This window comes from Dermacentor silvarum, chromosome 4, assembly GCF_013339745.2.
Source record: "Dermacentor silvarum isolate Dsil-2018 chromosome 4, BIME_Dsil_1.4, whole genome shotgun sequence".
NCBI classification, from domain to species: Eukaryota; Metazoa; Arthropoda; class Arachnida; order Ixodida; family Ixodidae; genus Dermacentor; species Dermacentor silvarum.
The window spans coordinates 182,115,695-182,138,579 of NC_051157.2; the positions used below are offsets into that span (position 1 = coordinate 182,115,695).

The following is a 22,885-nucleotide window of genomic DNA, read 5'->3' on the forward strand; positions in this document are numbered from 1 at the left end:
AGCACACAACCATACATAGGCGAACTGCTCACAGAGCAATGGGCTGGTCGAACAAGTCAACTGTACGCTCATGGATACTGTGGCATCATACGCCAGCTCGTCACACACTGACTGGAACTGCTTCGTAGCCGATGCCGTTTTCACTATAAACTGCCCAACAAGAGCCCACATGGACGACACCTTTCTCACTCTTCTACGGGGGCACACCACTTTAATCTTTTCACTCTCTTCTCGGGATGTCAGAGGATTGTGCCATAGACACCCCAGAGACGATTGTACTGCACACTCAAAACCCACCAACGCCTTATAAGTGTCCATGCCCGGAACCAGGCATAACAAGGTAGTGACGATACAGCAAGACATTTCAACAAACCCAAAGACTTCGTACTTGGTCTGCAAACCGTTCGCTCCACCAGGCTGGCTACAAAGCTATTCCCTCAATTTTGTGGATCTGACCGGGTTGTGTGGTGCCTAGGCCTGGTCACATACTGCCTATAAAGTCTGCAAGAACCTAGCAAGACGAAAAATTGCCAAATCTTTCCGGAACACGTCTCTTACCTCCAGCACCACGTTTTTTGCACTGGACTTTTACAACGACATGGTCAGACCAAGGCAGACGTGTTGTTAGGCTTCTGGGATCGAATGAGCCACCTTGACACTCGTGTGGGAAAACCTCACTACAGTGGAATCCCGTGATACGATTCTGCACAATACTTTTTTCGCGATAATAAGTTTTTTCTTATATACCATTTCTTTTTCTTATATACGATTATGTACGGATAATACGTTCTATTTTCCGGTTCCTGTGAGGATCGTATCAACGAGATTCCACTGTACTCGTGCAATCTTGCTGCACTACCATTCACACCATTTCCAGTCATTGCCACCTTCTTGCCCCGAGTGGAAACAATGGAAAGTGAATACCAGGGCAACACTGGTAACGAAAAGAAGAAGAGCATGAAGGGAATCGCTGCTGTCTTTGCGTGGGATGATGCAGCCTGGTGAAGATTAAACGCTCAGCTGCTTGCTCACAGCTTCCTTATTTCTCGATCATGGCAGCACATCGCTAGGTGCCAGTCTGCATATTCTTGCACCTTCTTGTCAGAGACACTCGTTGACACAAAGCTCAGTCTGCCCTACTCAAACATGGCCACATACATATCCCCTTCAGCCACCGCGTACAATTATGTATGCGACTTGCTTTTGTCCTTTCTGGTGTGGAGACAAGGGAAGACACTAAACGACAGGTAAATCGAAACCCCTGTATGGCTCCATTTCACTTCAGCATGCAGACTAATGCAGCACAGAACCACTTGCTTGAAAAAATACAACATGACGCACTCCGCAGTACACTGAGACTCAATTATACCTCGTAATTCTCACTACACACCATGTGCAAATCACCACCTTAACACCTTGACTTTCTCTCCATGGAGACCATATTGCCTTGGCATAAAATTAACCTGGACACATTTATCAACAGCACTGGTCAATTAGTTTTTGTTTTTGCTCTGAGTAACTCTCCACAATTTCTTCTACTCGGCAACTACATTACAACCACTAGATTGACATTCACTAAACCCTGTCATGAGTTGAATATATCTCCTTTTCATCAATGCAACGAGGCGTCTAAATGTGCTATTTTTTGTCTGCACTGCAAAGCACTGGAATACTTTACATGGTCATATATCTGATCTTTATCACCTGCTGAATTCCTTCTATCGCATGTACTCGCTTAAGGAGCACACTCACATGATAATTGCATCCCCAACTTTGCCTTTAAAAATGCGGATTTCTGATTTCCCCCACATAATAATCACAATCCCAACTTTGCTCCTGCGCAATCCCACAACTGAACAGCCATGCTGTAGCTTTTCAGAGAGACTAGAATGATTTACTTTCGCACAAGTGTTTAGACCAAGCAAACAATCTCAACACCCGTCACTGTGTTGGAAATACTTAACAATGCCACGTGAGAAACGCAGAGATCACGTAAATGCATTTCTACAGCTAACTTATGTAGGCTGCACAACCACCCTAGCGGTAAAGCTGCCATGACGACAAACCGGCAGGAGCGGTGGGTTTGATGATGGAGAAGCTGACAGCAAGCATGCGGTAAGAACAGGCTGTGTGTTATCACGGTCGCTCAGGGCCTGACGGAAAGAGTGACTGCAGTAACACACAGCCTGTTCTTACCACACGTGATTGCCACCAGTGCCGGCACAATAGCAAATCCCAGGCTCAAGGGAGCAAAAAACACGCAACTGGTCTCTGCAGCAGCAACTTTACTCTGACGTCATAGTAGAGAGCGTGCGTGCATAATTAATGGCTGCGCACACAGGAGAGTCCAAGTGAACGAGGGGCAGCCGGCACTTGGTCAGCAATAGCGGCCATAGTCTGGTGTAGTGTTGAATTCGCGTGTCTGTCGCTCGCTTTTCTGCCTGTCTTTGGTTTGTGTGCGATGAGCCCTAAGTCGAGTTATACGCCTGCTGCGGGACAGAGAGTTTATCTGCTCGCAAAACGGAAACGGTGATCAGACATTGATAAACTTTGACATGCCAATGAGCAGGATGGTCAAGGAAAGAGACGCATGCAGTGTGCTTGTCAAAACAACAGGGCTGAAAAGCAGTGCTTCAACCTGATGCATGTGATCACAGCAGACGGCTGGTAGGACGAGCTGTTGTGGAACGTACCACAATGTGGATGAAGCGGTCAGCGGAGAGAAGCATTGGAGTGCAATAAAAATGCTGTTTCGGTTTGAAAATAGTATATGTGCATTTCTACTGCAAAGGTAAGGTATCTAATGCATTTTTCAAATCATTACCGCCTTTAAAACTTGTTGCTGTTTTGAAAAACAGTTCCCATAAAATTTACCCCGCATCTAAACGCACACCCAGCCCTTGTTCAGTGTTTTTAGGAAATAAAAGGTGCGTTCATTACACAATTATGTACAGTATACAGTGTAGACCGCTTATAACATAAGTCGCCGGAGTTGCGAATATCCGCACTATAAGCGGTACCACACAAAGCAACAATTTTCAAGGCCTGCACATAGTATGCAAAACATATGCACCGAGCCGCCACGCAGTATGCAACAGTCGAGAAATGCGGCTAGAACATTTGCATTAAATTTACAGTCGAATCTCGTTAATTCGAACCAAATCACGCAGCGGCGCCTCCGACCGGCATTGCTCCGGCACCGCCATAGAGTAAAAGCTTAGGAGAGACCCCTCAATGTTGCACGCGAAGGAAACAACAACAACAAAAAAAATACGCGGCGGAAATTTCACCCTCTCTCAAATGGTAAGTTTGCGGTTTCTGCGTTGCGCCGGAACATGTGTGTACGTGCCAACGTCTCAGCCATGCTACCGTAGCCACGCGTAGAAAATGGCAGTGAACCCTTCTTTCTCCTTTATGCTTCCTCTATTTTCTAGTCATGTGTTGACCTTGCACGCTGCGGCTACGGCACAGAGGGAAGCAGCGGCGATGTCCCAGGCTGGCCAACTGCCCACGCCCGCTTCCCGATAACGGAACAAAACGAAACTTCGGGGAGCTGGCGCCAGGCCGGCTGGATCGGCGGCGGGCACGCATGGTGACGGTCGAAAGTGAAGGAGCTACGAGGGAGGGCGAGGGGAGCCACCGAAGTGGCGGAGTTCCCTGCCGCCCTCCTCCCTCACATTCCACGGTCTCCACGTGCATCCTTCGCCGTGCTGTGCCGGCGCCGCCTGCTCCCTGAAGTTTCGTGGCCCTTAATCGTTCGCTATGCGCACCGTGATATTTCACGACTCTCACTCAAGATTCTGGTTTCAGCCTCACTGGCTGTTGGTTCGCACCACGTGCCCTTCTCCTCCACTTCGTCTCTCTTTCTTCCTCGAGCACTCGTTGGGGCACCCGTTTGAGGGGAGCATTCGCCGTCTCCGCTGACTTCCGTACTCCCAGGCAGCCGCACTGTAACCGGTATTTCGCTTCCCGCAACTGCACTATAAGCGATATGTGTATACATGGAATGCTATGGGAAAATTAACGAGGGTCTGAAAAGACCGCACTGTATCCAGTCCTGCACTATAAGCGGTTACATTATAAGTGGTCTATACTGTATACTGTTAACCACTGATTTTGCATTGTACCTTGTTTCCACCTTCGCAATCTTTGTATCCTGCACGCCCCACGACAGCTATCTTTCGGGCTGCAGTATGTTGAAACAAATAAATATACCCACTTTGCCATAATTTATCACTGATGGGGATACACGTAAGCACGTTTTGCATTAAAATCAGTTTGAAGTCTAGCACTCGTGATTGTTTATCTCCTGTGTCAAGTCTGTGCCACTCGCAACCATGAGACAAAGACGACGACGACGTCAGCAATGAAGGCAGGGGGCTCACATTCATCTTTCTTGGCAGCCTTGCGGTCCTTGCGGCCGACGGCCTTCTTCTTGGCGGCTGGGCCCGAGCTCTGCTGGGCCTCGGCCCGTTCCCTCCGCAGTTGCAGGTGGAAGTTGACAAAGTTCCACATCATCCACGCCTGAAGAAGGCACACCGCCACGGTGCAGTTCACCCTGAAACAGTGCGTACGAGAGGGACATTCAGGTTTCCGTGCTTCGTAAGCACATTACATTGATGGGAGCACAGACTCCAACTTAAACACCCAATTTACATAGGACAGACACTCTCTGCCTCTACCAGTAAGAAGTGTTAAACGAAATTGTACTGCGAAAAAATTAATCGAAATATCTTGTGCCTCTGTTTATTTTTCTTCCCTGGTTTATTTAGCTGTCTTGTAGTGCTCACTTCACCTTTTCAACCTGATTGCACTGCTGTGCCAACTATTTATGCTCCATGCCAGGAATATGCATGCATCGTTATTACAGTAAAATCCCAATAACCCAAAACCTATTAATCCGCATTGACTTTTAGTTCAAACTGCTCTGTTGGTCCAGGCAGAGTACCATACATTTTAAAAGAGAAGAACTCTCTTGAATTGGCATTCCAAAAACGGTGTAACGATTATCTCGAAACATTTCGAGCTCCTAAGGACTGCTTTTCGGACAAACTAAAGCCAAAGACGAAGGTTCGATGTGTCATTAGCTACCGTAATGCCATGTTCCGTAAAAATGAGGAGAAAAGACGCGCAGGGATCCGAGACGGAACAGGAGCAAGCCGAGCGCCCTCCTTTCTCATCCGGCTTAAAAAGGAAAGAGCCCCCTAGCGTGCGCTTGATCATGTTGCCGTGCACTCACCTACGTCCCGGCCCCTCCTATGACACGGTCGATCACACCGTTACCAACTAGGCACGCGGAAAGACAGCATATCAAGCCACCTTTTCGGCTGACCGCCTTTTCGGCTGACCCCAACACCTACAGCAAACGCCGTGCAAGGCGCTATCTTATTGCACTTAGACTTTATGCGGAACCTAGGCTTTTTATGGCACATGTCGTCGCACACTAATGAAGGGACGATAAGACTTTTTCAATGTGGGCCCAGTGATGGCTTTGGTTTCGTGTGCTGTACCGCAAAAATGATCAGCCATTATATTTAAAGGGGCTCTGCTTCGTTCAAAATCCATTCTATGCGAATAAATTTCCAGTCTGTCTTGGGAGTTAGAATCGATGAGATTCTACAGTGTCAGTCTGTTTTCCTCCATCTCTTCTGTTCATTGATTTACAAGCTCTCCTGCTGGCAGGTGCAGTTTGTTATTTTACAACATTTTATTATTACCATATTTATTCAATTATAAGACAGTCCCGATTATAAGGCAAGGGCACAGTATGGGGACTTGAGAAAAAGAACATACCATATAGTACCGGTAAACTGCGTAGTGTTTCACTGCGCTTCATTCGATCTGTCCAACACGCTGTTGAGTTTCTTTTTGTGTTTCAAACTTGCCTATTCATGTGACATACATACCACTAGTTTTTTACTTGGACATTTTTTTGCTGTTGTTGTTCATTTTGTTCTGCTTGTTCTTACTGGCTTTGATGTTAACCCAATTTGTTCTTACTTTGTATCGCCCCCCCCTTACACAATGCCTCTGCGAGGCCTGTAAGGTACTGGTAAATAAATAAATAAATAAATAAATAAATAAATAAATAGACTCGTGCAAGGGCCGCACTTTATTTTTCACAATTTTGACAAGGTGCAGCCCTTACATGCAACCGGGCCCTCTGGTCTATTTTTCTGCCTACGAGGTCTGAAAACTTGCAAGCTTTCCGACGGAAGGCCTTCAATGTGTTTGTTGCGGTGGGCTTCTCTTTCTGCTTCAACCACCAACGTAAAAACTTGTAGATGCAGACGGCTCGCTTGCTGTGCTCCTTGGCATATGCGACAACCTTAAGCTTAAATACAGCGTCGTATGCCATCAAATGATTACGCTCTATTGCAGACTCCTGGAAAGCGAGCGTTTTTTGTAACATGTGGCTGGCTAGTGCGTATCACCTGCTAATGCCTTTGATCACACTTTTATGGTTGCCTGACTCAACAAGTGCGGTTTCACATTGTCCTCACACTTGCATGCAAAAAAAAGCAAGAGTCTTGATTAGATCCGCTGAAGGTCAGCACAGCTAAGGAGTTAATGCACTGACGCCGCGAACACACCATGGGGAGAGTCAAGTTGGAACACCCGAGGCAGTGGTTCATCGCAAGAGAGGAGGGGACATTGCTATCACCTGATGAGCTTGGTGTTGAAGTTGCCTGTAACCAGGCCAATGGGCAGGGCCGCATTCTCTTGCTGGGCCAGGCCATACCAGAAAGTGAGCACGGACAGCGTGATGGACGCCAGCCGCACCAGCACGAACAGCACATTCCACACCGCATACCTGTAACGACACACATGGGCGCATGCGCGATTGAGGAAAGCAGCAACCCAATGCAATAGGAACTCAAAGTGTGGCACACAACCGTTTGTAAAAGCATGCTGCCTGAATCGGAATGTGACCACCGTGGTTGGGCATCGAACCCACAACCTTATGTTTGGGCATGTAGCACACTCGCGCTTCATTGACTATATACAAGCCTTAACCGAGCGACTTTTTCTCCGACTTTCATTAGTTCGAATTTTCGTAGCATCCCCGTGGAATTCAAATTAACGAGCTTTTACTGTATATGCAGATTTTGGTCCCCAGAAGTTTGTATCTAATACAGAGACCCCACACCCCGGCACCTAGTGCGGAAGCCCTCATAGACCCCAGTGCAACTGCTGTATGTGAAACTCCATCGATTGTCATTACTTTTCAAGACGTCTATGACCAAGCACTCACCCATAGTCAGCAGCCTTAGTGCGCTCGGCAAAGAGCAGCAGCCGGGAGGCATGGAACACCGTCTCCACCAGGTAGTGCATCACCGAAAGGCACAGCGCTATCCTCGAGAAGCTGCATTGGGGAAGAATGCACCATCAACAACTGGACAAGCGCACAGAGCAGATCACAAGACAATTTTGGCTCATACACTGTGTCCATCAGATCAAGAGAATTAGATTCACGAGTACTATACTCCATAGTGAAACGTTTGTATAGTATAACACTTGTTTTGGCGGTTACGCTCTGAACTCCCATTGAGGGCAGCGTTCTTGCTTAGTCAAAACAGAGGAAGCAGCAGCACTTAAACTCACTTGAGAACGTAGGAAACGAGGAAGAAGATGAGAGGAAGCGTTGCTGTGGTGATGCGTGCAGACATCTCGTCCTGTGTACATAGAAAGAAAGGTGACACGAGTGAGGAAACCCTTTGCTTCTTTTTTTGCAACAGTAAAATGTGCAAATAGGCGTAAGACAAAAGTAACAGTGCAACAACAACATGTGTCAGTGCTATTGGGGCATTCATCTTTTTAAGTTTTGCTAAACATCTACATTCAGTGATCCAGAAGTTGTTGCAGGGCAGTCTGCTTTGGCCTAACGAATACAACGTGGCATGCTCAGACAGGGACACCAGAATGAAGGTCACACGACACAAAATAGTGTGTGTCATGTGCACTCCTTGTTAATGTCGTCACACGCTAACGTTCATTCATTTTTATTTCGGCATTCTGGCACATGTGTAGCACAAAATTCGACGGTCACAGACTACGAGCCACAAAACGCTTGATGGGGTCTGTACCCGATACTTGCACTTTAACAGAGCCGAAACAAGATGTTCGTATGTGACAAACATACAATAATGCAACTATACATGTAAAATACCATACCACACCTGCTAACCTGTGAACTTCAAAATTCGTAAAATCCCGTAGATGGAAAGGTGGGAGAGGGAGATAGCACACATTTTTCTTTAAAGCTTGCCCTGAGTGCACGTCTTTTCAGAGATACATACGCACTTTGAGTAACGAGGAGTTAAATTTAGACGCAGCACACAGAGCAGCAGTAAACTTGGAACTGCGATTAAGTGACAAGCAACAAACTGCTTCTAGATAGCAGTGAGTTTTCCAGCTACTAAGCTGTTGCCAATTTCATCTGCTTCAGGAACTTTTTTTGTATAAATTTGCTCAAAGTAAGTGTCCCTCTTACATTCTTTCTCCATCAAAAGACTTGCAAGATGGAGGGTATGCAGAGACTGACATGCAATACATTTTCCCAAGCAGAACAGTACTTTTTGTAAAATAGGCCCACATTTGTAAACTTTACAAAAAATTCAGAGGAGTTGGCAGATATTCAATACTAATAGTCTATAAACTGATGTACTAAAAAGAAATACCACATAACCATAATGTCCCATTGTAAGTTAAACCGACAAAATTAAGACACGTCTCTGAAGATCACCACCTGCTGACTCCCAAAACTTATGCACTCTGCAGAACTTTTTCTATCGAACTTTTTCTAGCAGCCACAGCAGAGCGCATTGGAGGTAGCCTTTTCTATCAATGCTCAGGTGTCAAGAGTCTACCACACAGCCATCAGTGCTCACCTTCTTGGTCTTCTGGAAGTACAGCTCAGGGTAGCAGTGCAGCCAATAAGCCAGCTGGATGATGAAGTAGAACTTGAACATGAACCTGCACACAGAGGAACAAGCAAGATCAACGCTCCGGGTCGAGATCCTGCTGAACACAGGTATGTGAGCACATTTCTATGGTCTTGCAACAGAGGGTACAGAACTGAAGCTCTCGTGTGAGGCCTCTGCTGGTTGTGGTCAGAAATACAGTGGAATCTCGATGATACGATCACGGCTAATACGAATTTCCGGATGATACGAATTTTTCTGTGGTCCCGGCCGAGTCCCATTACTTCGCAACATGCTCGAGAACGGGTGTTACGAATCGATTTTCGACCCACGTCGGTTGATACGAATAAACGGCGCGCCACCGACGGCCGCGAAATAGAACAGTGCGCAGTCATGTGCTTTCCCCCTTTCTCTTTTGGTGCGGAAGCGCGGACGCTGAGCCGTGCTCCCTCAAGGGCTGCAGAAGATAGTGCCAACCTTTCCCTTTCCATACGAACCACTTACTACGTCGGACAGCGCGGAGGCCGCGACTGGGTGCGAAGAGTTTGAAGCGGTGGCGCTTTTGTTGCTTTTGTGATTTTCCTCCTTTCCCGCGTGTCATCGGGCGGAGTGGCTGCTGTGCTTCGGGCCGCGTTTTTTGTGTTTGCGCCATTTTGCCCAGTCGCAGCGAGCAATGTCTACCGAGATACGATCTCGGCTGATTCGCGCGGCCGTACGCCATGGCGCGGGAGCTTCCGTTGGCGCGTCTTCCGTCGACCGCGTTATCGGTGGCACGCACAGGGCGATTGTCGGTTTCGCTGCTGGAATCGCAAGTGCAAGATAGCGCGACACGTAATCCACGGTGCAAGGTGTGCAAGGTAGCGCGGCACGTTCAGTCGGGTGCTCCCCCGCTTCTCCCGCTAATCACCGTGTTTTTCGTGCCGTGGGAGGCTTGCGCTTCCGTATTCCGAAGGCGTGCTTCGTCCAAAATTTCTTCTACAACGAGCGACGATCCATCATTAACCTGTGAGCTCTCAGTAATCCGAATTCTGCGTGGCAAGTGAAGACGCTGGCGTGGTTTACGAAGCAGACAACTGCGGTTGCCATCTTGCAACCTGCCACAGCAGCAACCAATGGAAAGACGCCTTTCAGCACGGCAGCCAATCGGAGGCTCGCTTTCATCGGAGGGCCCGTGTGTACCCAATGCCTCCTAAAAAAAAAGGAGGCATTGGTGTACCTATCGCAGACCCGCTTCTTTTGTGTTTGTGCGTTTGTGACAAGATGGCGACGACGGACGAATTGAGAAGCGGAACTGCTAAACTTTGAGCTTTCGAACGATACCGAGATGACGGTGCTCGTGGCGGGAAATACGAGATATGTGTCCGTGAACTGCAGTGTTCTTGCGTGATGTAAAGCTGTTTTCTCGCCCTGCGCACTGATGAATTAATCTTTTTCGGCCTTTTTTAGTGTTTTCAGCGAAACCAATTTGATATAGCGTAGATTAGGCGTTGAAGATACCGAAACACGTGGTTTTCAAACAGATTTTTCTCACGATTTTCGTGATCTGATCCCCGCGTCCCCCCTTAATTTAGGTAGTTTTAATTGTGTTTCGATGATACGAATTTCGGCTAATACGAATATTTTTCGTGACCCCGTGAGATTCGTATCATCGAGATTCCACTGTAATACTGCTGCTGCCTTTAATGCAACAAACAGAGCTGTATTTTATTGTTTATGTTTGCACGTGCTAAGCTGCATGATGCATTCAAGACTGGAGCCGTATTCTCGACTGATCACTTAACATTTGATTGACAAAGTGACTCACACGCCACTTCACTGGAGTGAATGGGCATTCTGCCCTCCGAGTAGTTAGACCTTTGAAAATGATCAAGCCAGAGATGCTAATTGGCACAGCTATTACCAAGCTTGACTGCCCAGGAGTGTATGAGTGCGAACACTTACGACATCTCGTTGTGGGGGTAGCCCTCCCATAGCTTGTTGATGCTGGGCAGGTACCCTTCCTGCAAGAGGAAATGCAACGGTTGTTGCCACAATTACAAGAGATGTAAAAAATAAATGGCAGCATCTCAAGTAATTTGGTGACTCAGTAAAGCACAACGCCCGACCACGCTTAGCTCTAACTGTAGGACAGGGATGCCCGGCTCCTCCCTATCTGTCATAGAGTTTTGTTAATGTGTACGGAAGCCTAGCAAAACATTTGAACTGAACCTTCATGCAAAACGTCAAGCTCGGCAAGTTGGTAGGTTCACATCTGCAAAATCAAACAGCACGAAACAGATGACGAACAAAGAATCGGAGAATGCAGTGGCCACGCTGTTTGATTTCATACAGGAGCACAATGAAATTTTAAGTATTCCTTTGCATGTAACATGTTAAAATTTACAACGTGTTACAATCGTAAATTTTGTGGTTAAGACCCAGATTTTTGCTCTAACAGATATGCTGATACCTACAGCAGTGTTACATACAGAAGCAGGCCTCTGGTCAATCACTGTACAGGAATTTAACTTGTATGTTGCTAAAAATAGCAAATAAAAAATGTTAAGGAAGGATGCTACGTATTTACAGCATGACGATAAGCCAATGACAGTAGGAGAGATATGGTAACAGTGCTAAAAAAAGATGTTTTATCTTCCATTTACTTTTAAGCAGTGGTATGATGGCATCTTTTTATTTTTTTATTTATCCTTATTTATTCTTTTACTTTTTTTCCATGGCATCCATATTATTTTTAATGAATAAATGCAGAAGAACATGTTTTCATGCCTTACTACACCTAACATACTGAAAACTGAGCCAAATGCACAAGATGCCTCTCTCATTCGATAGTAAAGCAGTGCGTTGTGCCCAACTGGCATACCAGGCTTGCGTACGCTACATTTAACTTATTCTTAAGCTTTGTGTAACATACAATATTGCCACGTGCATAACAGTTGGCCGTTTCGTGTTTTTTGCCGCTTCTATAGAAGCCGAGGACGACCAAGTGAACTGGGCGTCGACGATGACAAAGATGCGCTCTCAGTATCTCCTTTAGATAAAAATTAAAAGTTCTTGCCATATATAGTAATGCGACTACATTCTTCCAGTGTTCCCACTGTATTCCGATGGGCTACTTGCTTCATTCCAAATCATCATACGGATACCAGCACTTCACTCGCACAAACTGAGGGAAAGAGTAGGTTCGGTGACAGAGGGAAGAGAGAGAGAGAGAAATTCAAGTCATCTCTACTAACATGCAGTATAGACTACTTATAACATAACCGCTTATAGTGCAGGACCGGATATAGTACGGTCTTTTCAGACTCCCGTTAATTTTCCCATAGCACTCCATGTATACGCATACCGCTTACAGTGCAGCCGCGTGAGACGAAATACCGGTTATAATGCGGCTTCCGCGGGAAAATTTTGCCGACAAGGGCGGCAGCGGGCACGCTTCTCAACAAGGTGCGTGCTACCGGCCGGCGTATGCATTATTCAATGGAATCAAACTCTCGTTAATTCGGACTTATTTGGCCGCACATCGGTTAATTCGGACCACTTTCGGAGCTCGGTAAGCGAGGAGCGCCGTAAATGTGCGACGCAAAAGAGCAATAACGGTGCTAGCGTCCAACCGAAACGAAGCGGCGGAGTCCGCATCGCCACAGCCATCAGTTGAAATCGTACGTGAATGACAGCAACGCCGGAACGCTTCGAGCCTATTTGTGTTAGGAAGCCTATACATGCATGCGCTTGCACGTAGACTCTTTAATTTGTTTCTTTAAAGCCTGAATTCTTGCGTTTACCGCCGCACATAACACCGCTACAGTGGCTGTAACACCGCGTTGGCCGCGGGCTTTCGTAACTGTGTAGTCGTAATCAACGATCGCGTCGATAGCGGCCGCGGTTTCCTCCGCAGCGGTTGCGGCTAACAGTAGTTTCGTTTTTACTCGGTACGCATGTCGGCAAAGTAAAGGAGGCATTGGCCTAAAAACCTGCATAGTAGCCATCAATGATCGCATACATAGCGACCGCGGTTTCGACGGCAGTTGTTGCAGCGAATGGTAGTTACTTCGTCCAGGCTTGGTGCGTGCGTCGGGCGCGTGCTTTCAGCACCGCAAAGTCGCCGTTCATAATCACGTCGATAGCGGTCACGGTTTTTTCCACAGCAGTTGCGGCGTTTCGTTTTGACTCGGTGCAAAGCTGCCGAACTTGAAGAGCACTGGCTACATCGCAATTATGTTTTCGCCAGCTCACTGGCGAAAACGTAATTGCGATGTGCGCGCGATAGTACAAAGCGCATCTACATGCTTGGCCTACATGTTTTGCACACGTACAGGGCTTGAAAATCGTTGTTTTGGTTATAGTGCGGTAGCGCTTATAGTGCAGATATTCGAGACTCCGGCGACTTACGTTATAAGCGGTCTACATGGAACCTCGTTCATGCCTTTTAGAAAAGAACGCGATAAATGACGTACTAACCGGGAAAACGTAATCTGAAGTAACTAAAACATTTGGCAGACTCAATTGTAGTAATGCGAAGCGTTGCGCAAATCATTGCAGCTCATTCACAATGAGGCACAAGGTGCCAATATGCATCGAACTGGTGGGGCTTCGGGCCAAGATGCGTTTTGTTGTTTTCCTATTGCGTAGCGTTCTAAGATGACAACGGTAAACCGAAACGAAATCGAGCTGGCGGGCAACACCAGATGCCACCAGAGCGAAACGTGACACTCACATCGCACTGCCTGCAACAGAGAGCGGCAGCGCATTTAGATTATCGCCTAGTAATAGCATGCAGTACGCTTGCAACGCACTACGCCCCACGCACCGTGAAATAGATAGGTGAAGATGATGATCGCAATAGGGTTGGAAGTGATAGCTGTGAATGTGGGGTGCAACGACCTGGGAGAAGATTTGTTGGTACCGGAATTAAGGACTGAGTATGCGTCAGCGTTGTTACGCGAGACGAGCGGGCGAGTGTTGCGGTGAAGCTTTGTGGCGGGCAGCTATTGTTCTTGATCGTGCGCACCTCGCACATTTTCTTGTTCACATGGAATCTAGCAGCCGGAATACATATCATATGATTGCAATTTTTTGATGTACTGAACATTGGTGGCGATAGATTGAGTTTTGCGGAAACATAGGAACCGGTAAAAATGAGCATAACTATATTGGGTCATTTCTTTGTGTTCTCAATCGTGAACGTTGGCACCGTTGGCAAACAACTTCACAGCTATTATCATTATGCTCTCATAAATTTCTATAATTTAGATATTATTTTTTTATTCTAATAATTTAATCGAGCAGTACCATAATTTAATGCTGTTTTAGGAAGGAAAAAATGTTACTTGCACACTATTCACAGTGCGTAATTTCTATGGTGTTGTGTACCTTGTTCCGACGCTGTTGCACTATTTCGCAAACGCACACTTCCACAAAATACTTTCAATTCCTATAGCGGTAGCATTTGCACATAAACTGTTCCAGTCGACGTACCTTGGATGTGCTCTATTTGACCTGCGTGCTGTTGTACCTGTGCTCTGGACTTAGTGGCAAACTGAGAGTATGAAATTGGGCTACAGTGAATAGCGTGAACACAACTGCACACAACACAATAGTGTGCACACAGTTGCACAAGATAGATAGTCCCCAGTGCATGTTCTCCGTTTTTCTTTTGTTGCCCTGTTTTTCCGCGTTGTTCCCCATGGTACTAAGAGAGCCTGAACCGATGTTACTACAATTTTTAGTCCTAGCTACTCCTATTCGTTGGGAAGGAACAAAAACCAAGGACTCTTTCACAGAAGAGGGGAGAGTGGGTGAGACGTGCCTTGCGGATGATCTCGGCACCCCAGAGGAAAGAGGCAAGGCAGAAGATGAGCAGCTGACCCGACTCGTTGAACTTGCTATGCTTCATCTTGGACAGGTGCATCTTGCGGTTTAGTTTCTGCACACAATGGAAGGAAGGAAAGCGAACATTACAATGTTTGCTTGCACAAAAAGAAGGCAAATGCATGTGTGCAAAATAGTTTATGCGCCGTATCTATAAACAAAAAAATATTTCACCGTGCTTTTGACAGTAACAATAAACATACAGTGCATGCCTAGACATTTGCAATTGACCTCCATATCCCCAAACTTGCTAGTGGCTTGTTTAAAACATGTCTCACAGTGAACTGGCCGTTCCCTACGGTGTGTTTACATCCTAACCCTCTTCCCAGCCAAACCTCTCAACAGTTTCTTTGGCTTTCAGTTCATATGTCTATACAATGTAGGAAAAAATTAAGGCAGGATGTTGAATGAAACAAGTGCAGTACACTGTGGGGTTCGGGCGCTCGCGGTGTTTGTGCGACGCCGTTTCATTGCGTTGCGTTACCGGGGGCTCCATGTCCCTCGCCTCTCTGCCTGGACGGAGTGGTATCGGGTCATAAAACACTGTCACTCGGCTGTCATCCCGCCCACGGAAAGGTCAACGGGCTTGCCCATTGGCCGACTTTTTGGCGGGATTCGGGCCCTGCTTGCGTGCGCTCCGGGTACGCGGGCGCAAGACTGGGCCCGGGGAGAGACCTCATCCAGGCGTCGGAAGGTGCGTACGTGTTTCTCTCTGCCGGCGGCGGCCCCCTTTGTCCGCCGCCGGCCGATGGTTACTTCGGCTCGTCGGGGTCCCGGCCTCGGCGGGCGCTGGCACTCTTCCGTCGTCTCGATGTCCTGAGGCAGCGCCTTGCGATCGGGCCCCCGTCTGTTCTTCTGTTTCTTTCTGTTTCCATTTTCTTTGCTGTGGGGTGCGCGATGGCAGGCGCTGGCAGAAGGATAGGCGGCCTCCCTCTCTGCTGGGTTCTTTGTTCTTTGTTTTCTCCGTCGCGGTGCGCAGTTAGCAGCCACCGACGACCATTTGGCTATGTTTTGTGTTGCGATTAGACTTAGATTCGGATGTGTTGTTTAAACTTATGTTGTATTGAACCCCAGCTTAATAAATGTTGTGTGTTCCTTCTCGAGAGCTTCGCCTAGGGTCTCCCTTGCTGCGCGCGCTGGCTTGCCTTCCCCTAGCTGCATGGGACCGGCGGGCGCGAGCGCGCGCAGCGGTGCGTCGGCACACGGAGTGGGCGCGGACGCGGCGCCCTACATGTACGCATCGCGGCTCGGAGTGCTCGAACCCGCGGTGGTCGTCCGGCGCGCGCGATATCGGGGCGTGCGCGCCGTGAGCGTAGCGTAGCGGTGAGACCACAAAATGGCGCCCAACGTGGGGCCAGGGGCCCAATAAGCTCCTGGCCGACCAAGATCCGAGCCTCTGCGTTGGTGCAGTAGGGTTGCCGCGAAGTCTCTGCGTTAACCTAGCTGTGTCTCTTCCCGTGTGCCGAATTCTACTTTCCTCTCACTCTTTCTGTCATGCCTGGTCTCAGTGAAAGTAGCGTGGTAAGCGTATTGGACTCCCGCTTCAAAGTTCTGTGCTGCGAAGCGCGGACGAGGGAAGGCGTCGTTCAAGCGGCCGCCGAGATGCTGCAGTCGTCCTCGGTTGCGGAGATCATGCGACAGCCGGAGGTCTCGCCGATCGGTACCGGGAGGGCTGACCTTTCCGTTCTCCCATGCGTTCAACGATTCGGTGAGTCGGACGGATTTTCCTTGAATCTCTGGCATCGTTACCATTCTGGTGGCTGCTAATTGTGCAGAATTCTCGGAAACAGTGCCTCTATAGGGCCGGCTTATTCGTCAAATAGGCGCATTTTGCCATTGTTGGCGCGGCTCAGTGGTCTGCCCGGCAGTTTTCACTTGATGCACGCCTTTCCTCGTTAAAATTCAAGCCGTAATAGCTGACGCACTATTTTATGCCCCGTTCCGCCAAAAGTCTTTTTTAGATAGACTGGCTGGTGGTGATGCCCTCTGCACCACCAGTTGAGGGGCAGAGCAACTGCCGAGCGGAGACAAAGGCCAGAAAACAAGGCCGCTCCGCGAAGAAGCAAGCGCCCCGGACATCCCCCGTCGCGCGCGCAGAAGGGGACGCTCCCCCGCAACCCCGCGGCGATGACGAGGAGGACAGCCCGGGTGGAGAGCCAGCCGGGGGAACGAAACCAGCCACCCCCACTGGGGTGTTAGAATCATCCTTTTCTTTTTTTTTAACGGCCCGAAGAGCACCGAAGGGACCGCAGAGTGAACTGTTTGTAAATAATTGTACATAGTTATACGACGGCCTCAGGGAGGCGAAGCGCCGGAACGTGGCTGGTATTGCACGGGCGCGGGCGCCGTAACGTTGCTGGTGTTGCAACGAGCGCGTGGGGCCGGAAACAGCGTGTGTCGCTGTTGCCCCGGGAGGGTTTGCTCTGCGGGATCACAGCGAGCTCGGCCAAAATCGCATACCACCCTCTAAACCCTGCAACGTGCGAGTTGCGTTGAGGGTGGTAACCCCCGGCGTCGGAGAATCGCGATTGCGCCCCACTCCGACAAGTATCGGCCAGTCATCAGAGTGCCAAGATTTTCTTTAAAATCGATTTGCTCTGTGACTTGGCCTGGCGTGGACCAACCTTTCGTCTATCGCCAAACCTTTCCGCGTCTGTTCATTTACGTGGACATCACGTCGTGCAAATTCACTTTGCTTGGTGTCGCGGATATGTCAGTGTGCGTCCGTGGAAGGAATTTCCGCTAGTGCCGAAGTCCTATGTCACCGCGCTAGTGAAGGCCACGTTTACTGCGTCCAGCTGAAATCAGACGGAGATGCCATCTGTACTGAGATGAGGCTTGCCTATGTGAAGTCATTGCTTTGGATTAGCCAACCATTTCTCTTCAAAGGGCTCTCAGCGGTCCAATTCGCGGAGATCAGGCAGGCTGCTCTCCCTCCTTCTCTGTCCCTGTTTGGCCTTGTTCTTTGTTTCTTCATACGGCTACTTGTTTCTTTTTGTGTTTTCCCTAGCCCTCTTGTTCTTGCTTTGGTGTACGTGTTTCCTTGGGTAGGTCTTGTCTTGCTTTTATGTTGTTCATTTATTTGTGTATATGTGTTCTTGCGCTCCAAGAGTGTATCGCATGCGTTTCCGCTGCCGCGTTGCGCCAACGAGTGATGTCGACGTGTATGGAGGCATGGCGACGGCAAGGCTGCGGATGGGGCCACGCGGTCACGACGCTTGGCGCGGATCGTGGCCCACCATGAAGCTGACACCGCCAGAAGCACCAGCACTGGAGGCCGCTGCCGGACGCTGCTGAAGTGGCGTTAGGTGACACGCGTGGCATGTATAGGCCTGGTGTTTGGACTCCTGAGGGATTTTTGTTGTGGACTCTGTCTTAGTAGACGTTAATTTGTTTTGTTTGATGGTGTGGGCCGATGTTTTTTTATTATTATTATTATTTTCGCTTGTTTACGTGCGAATGTCAACGTGTCATGCATGGTGTTTGTCGTTATATGGGTAGTTAATTTTTTTTGTGTCGGTGGAAGCTTTTATTGCACATGTTCGCATTAAAGCATGAGTTCGGGTGTTTTTTTTTTTTTGTGTGTGTACCTGTTCAATTTATCTTAATAGCTTGATTTTTATTTGTTATTGTTATTATCTTTTTTTTAGGCTGGCGATTTTGGCTTCTAGATGCTAAGTGGTAGCTCCTGTGTCGCGTAGTAGTGACTGTTTGTTGTTGCATTTTGATTTGGCTGGCTCCGGAGCCTCCAGCCTTGCATTGGTAGGGGACATTTAAGGGGGGAGGGATGTGGGGTTCGGGCGCTCGCGGTGTTTGTGCGACGCCGTTTCATTGCGTTGCGTTACCGGGGGCTCCATGTCCCTCGCCTCTCTGCCTGGACGGAGTGGTATCGGGTCATAAAACACTGTCACTCGGCTGTCATCCCGCCCACGGAAAGGTCAACGGGCTTGCCCATTGGCCGACTTTTTGGCGGGATTCGGGCCCTGCTTGCGTGCGCTCCGGGTACGCGGGCGCAAGACTGGGCCCGGGGAGAGACCTCATCCAGGCGTCGGAAGGTGCGTACGTGTTTCTCTCTGCCGGCGGCGGCCCCCTTTGTCCGCCGCCGGCCGATGGTTACTTCGGCTCGTCGGGGTCCCGGCCTCGGCGGGCGCGGGCACTCTTCCGTCGTCTCGATGTCCTGAGGCAGCGCCTTGCGATCGGGCCCCCGTCTGTTCTTCTGTTTCTTTCTGTTTCCATTTTCTTTGCTGTGGGGTGCGCGATGGCAGGCGCTGGCAGAAGGATAGGCGGCCTCCCTCTCTGCTGGGTTCTTTGTTCTTTGTTTTCTCCGTCGCGGTGCGCAGTTAGCGGCCACCGACGACCATTTGGCTATGTTTTGTGTTGCGATTAGACTTAGATTCGGATGTGTTGTTTAAACTTATGTTGTATTGAACCCCAGCTTAATAAATGTTGTGTGTTCCTTCTCGAGAGCTTCGCCTAGGGTCTCCCTTGCTGCGCGCGCTGGCTTGCCTTCCCCTAGCTGCATGGGACCGGCGGGCGCGAGCGCGCGCAGCGGTGCGTCGGCACACGGAGTGGGCGCGGACGCGGCGCCCTACATGTACGCATCGCGGCTCGGAGTGCTCGAACCCGCGGTGGTCGTCCGGCGCGCGCGATATCGGGGCGTGCGCGCCGTGAGCGTAGCGTAGCGGTGAGACCACAAAATAGTGCGGCGGGCGATGGCGCGGTGCCGTCTGGCGCGGCGACGGCGTTGACAGACGACGAGCTGGTCCAGCTGTGCCGGCAGAGGATGCGGGAGGAACCCGGCTTCGCAGCGCTCGTCCTTCAGAGGGCTGCAGAGGATGACGACGCAGCCCTCGGGGAGCAACGGATTATTCCGCAGGCTGAAGCAAAATCGGACGTGGTAGCCGCCGGCCAGGTGCCCGCGGTTGTCGTGGGCTGACAGCTCGGGACTGAGCGGGAAGGCTCCGGGACTGTTTGTCATTCTTTTATTTTCTAGGTGGAATTTTCTTTTGTTCTTTGTGGTTTTGTCTGTGTGCGTCTGTGTTCGTGTAGCAGACATTCCTTTTATTGTCGCGGTCTTTTGGGAGACAGTTTTTTGTATCCTTTGTGAGTTATTTGGTTGTACGCGATTTTTCCTATCTTATTTTTTCTATAGGTGTTAGTATATGCTATCAGTGTATCTGCCAGGTCTGTAGTGTTTTTATTCCTTTGACTTGTGTGTTTAAGGGCTGGAACGGAGGCTGAAGGTTAGCCGCCCTTGCAATGTCTCATGCTTGCTAATACGGGGGACCTTTCCTTAGTATTACATGCCACCGGCTTACTTCTCAGCCGGTAGGGACGTTTAAGGGGAGAGGGATGTGGGGATGTCGGAGATCCTGCGGTCAGCAGGGCGCCGTCGTTGCGGTGCCTCCGGCTCCGGGCTCATTCGCTAGTGCGAGGAGACCCCTCCGAATACATGTCCCTCGACCCCGCGCTGTTTTCCCGGGCGCCGCGGCCGTGTCCTGGGGCGTCGTGCTACGCGGCCCTCCGATTGGGTCGTGGGGGCGTGACGTAGGGAAGGAGCCCTAACTGGCAGCGTTGTCGCGGCGCGCGGGAGGGGAGCAACGGGAAGGACAAGCGCCGGTCACGAGAGGCAAGCGGCAAGGTACGTGAGCGACCATCTATTTGTGTCCCCAACGCCACGGCCTTGGGACATTCACGTGCTTTGCCCGCTTGCGTGAGTGTGGCTTGCTGAGCGGCCCTGTGTTCCGCCCTTGCGGTAGTCGCAGGCGCTCGGTGCGTCACATTCTGCGTGTCCGAACCGTCGCTGACCAGAGTCGGTGGCGGAAAAGCGCTAGGCAGTGTCTTGCGAACGTATCTCGGCACGCATGTGCGAACCATTGTTCGACGCGGCGCGGAACCTGCCTTCCCCCGCCATCGGGGACCGCGGGTGCTGAGTGTGCTCCGTGCTTTAGAGTGCAATTTCGTATTTACTGGTGAAGTGTTTTAAGCAATAAATGCGTTAATTGTCCTGGAAGTCTCGCATTCCTGGGAGGGGGCTTGATACGTACGGCAAGAGCCGGCCAGGCCTCTAGGCTCGGTGCTCGAACCTGCGGTGGGTCTATCGCCGCACGCCGTCGCGCCTCGTCGTGAAGCCCGCTTTTGGGGCAATTTACCGACGCTGCGCGAAGAGACGTAGAGCGAGCCCACAATTTGGCGCCCAACGTGGGGCAGTAACTGCCTTTGCATTGCTGCTGTGCGTATCGAGCCGAGGACCCGTGTGATCGGCTTGCCGTGCCATGTTTTCTAGCTTCAAGGAGTCGTCATTATTGACGACTCTCGCGAATGTGGCTCTGTTCGATTACTCAGCCGGTGCTGGTGTCGAGCGAGGCACAGCTCCACTCCCAGAGCACGAAGCACGGAGCACAGACTTAGTTGGCGCAGACCTCCTAGATACGCGCAATATGTCCACGCCGCTCCACGACGGGTGTGGATCACTCAATGCAGCGGTAAGCAACGATGAGCTTACCGCCATGGAAGAGGGAAGACTGCCGCGAACCCCACCTTTATTAAGGAGCTACGCGGCTGTGGCTTCCACCGCCGACGGCGAGCGCGGAGGGAGTATAGACTTGCCGCCTGCCGTGAGTGCCGGTGTGCGAGGTAGTGAGGTAGCCTCGGGTCGCGTCCAGTTGAACGCAGTACCGCTGGCCGAACTGAGGGAAGGGCTGCGGGTGCCCCAACACGCTCAAAGCGCACCGGCAGGCGCTCCTAATGGGCCAGGAACCCCAGATGCGGGGGCGCTGCTTAGCGAAGCCACGCGTTTAATTCAGTCGCTTTCTAGTGCCCTCCAGACTTCCTTAGAGGCACCAAGGCACTTGCGGCCGGTGGTCAAGCTGGCAGTGCCCACGTATCGTGGCTACGCGGATGCGGTGAGCGTCACCGACTTCCTCGATGATTTGGCGCACTATCAGGCCGCTATAGGGCTGGATGACCGCGAAATGCTCGCTCGTGTTGTGCCCGTTGCCCTTACGGAGCGAGCAGCGCAGTGGTACCGCCTTTCCGGCAACCGTGCAGCGACGCTCGACGATTTCAAGGTTGCTCTCCGCCAGGAATTCTTACCCGTTGACTACCATCGTAGGATGCGGCGCGAGCTCGAGTTGCGGACACAGGCCCCAGACGAATCTCTTCTTGAGTATGTGCGAGCGATGGAGGAGCTGTTTCGGATGGCGGAGCCGACAGCCTCTAACGACGACAGAGTTGAGAGGGTCATAAGGCAGGCTCACCCGACTTTTGCGGCCTACCTGCGCGGCAGTCGGTTCCGTGATCTCGAGGACATGGCCGCCGAGGCCAAGCGCATACAGGGTGACATGCTGGCTATGCGTGCCTACCGCCCTCCACCGCCCGCGAGCGAAGCACTGGAGCCGCGCTGTGCGTGGGCGGGAGCTTTCTTTCATTCGCGCCAACGGCCACCACCCGCGCAATCCACGTTCGCGGTAGATGTCGAAAATCGGCAAGGTTGGGGGATCAGCGAACGTGCCTTGGATCCTCACGCTTACGCGCGGCACGCGGCCAGTGCGGTGCACAGGCCCAACCCGGCCCCCGAAATACGCACAACATTGCGGAGCAGTGCGCGCCAAGTCGAGGACGCGGTTCCTGAGCGCCCTGAGGGCAGCGCAGCGGCAGGAGGAGGGCGACCCGAACAAAGCGCTTTCAACCGCAGGAACGCACGCGGCGGAGTCCGGTGTTTCGAGTGCAGTGAGCTGGGCCACATTGCTCGTTACTGCCCCAGACGTCCCCTCCGGCAGGGAAACGGGGATGGGGGTCGGGCGTGAAGACACGTTCGACCGAAGTGATTGTCGCCCCCTCCGTGTGTCGTGCGGGCTTACCCGCGGATGCATTCGCGCCGTTCATCACTGTCACTATTGCCGGTCGTGAATTTGCCGCGCTTCTCGACACAGGGGCCAGTGCCTCTTTGTTTGGCGACGACGTTTTGACCCTCTTGCAGCAGCGCTTTGTTCGCTTGAGAGAATGTCGAGCAACATTTAACCTAGCCAGCGGCTCCGTCCCTGCGGGCGGGGCAGCAAGGCTGGCTGTTCGTTGGGATGGGCGAACGGGGC

At 50.6% G+C, this 22,885-nt stretch overlaps 2 protein-coding genes across 4 annotated transcripts in view; one reads left to right on the plus strand and one right to left on the minus strand.

Moving 5' to 3' along the window:
- The window catches only part of LOC125945072 (uncharacterized), a 369,870-nt gene that overhangs the window by 308,403 nt on the left and 38,582 nt on the right, over nucleotides 1–22,885 (plus strand). The window lies entirely within an intron of this gene.
- LOC119450816 (translocating chain-associated membrane protein 1) overlaps nucleotides 1–22,885 on the minus strand; it is a 45,552-nt gene that overhangs the window by 10,950 nt on the left and 11,717 nt on the right. For 2 of the 3 annotated variants that reach the window (XR_007466560.1, XM_037714311.2), the window contains exons 4-10: nucleotides 14,731–14,847; nucleotides 10,866–10,924; nucleotides 8,892–8,976; nucleotides 7,606–7,676; nucleotides 7,256–7,366; nucleotides 6,665–6,814; nucleotides 4,386–4,558 (exon numbers count right to left, since the gene is read on the minus strand). Coding sequence is in view for 2 of the 3 variants with exons in the window: in XM_037714311.2 (XP_037570239.1) it covers nucleotides 4,386–4,558; nucleotides 6,665–6,814; nucleotides 7,256–7,366; nucleotides 7,606–7,676; nucleotides 8,892–8,976; nucleotides 10,866–10,924; nucleotides 14,731–14,847 (766 nt within the window). In the remaining variant the exon portion in view is untranslated. Of the gene's footprint in view, nucleotides 1–4,385; nucleotides 4,559–6,664; nucleotides 6,815–7,255; nucleotides 7,367–7,605; nucleotides 7,677–8,891; nucleotides 8,977–10,865; nucleotides 10,925–14,726; nucleotides 14,848–22,885 lie in introns of all 3 variants that reach the window. The other variant, XM_049666255.1, reaches the window with a different exon arrangement.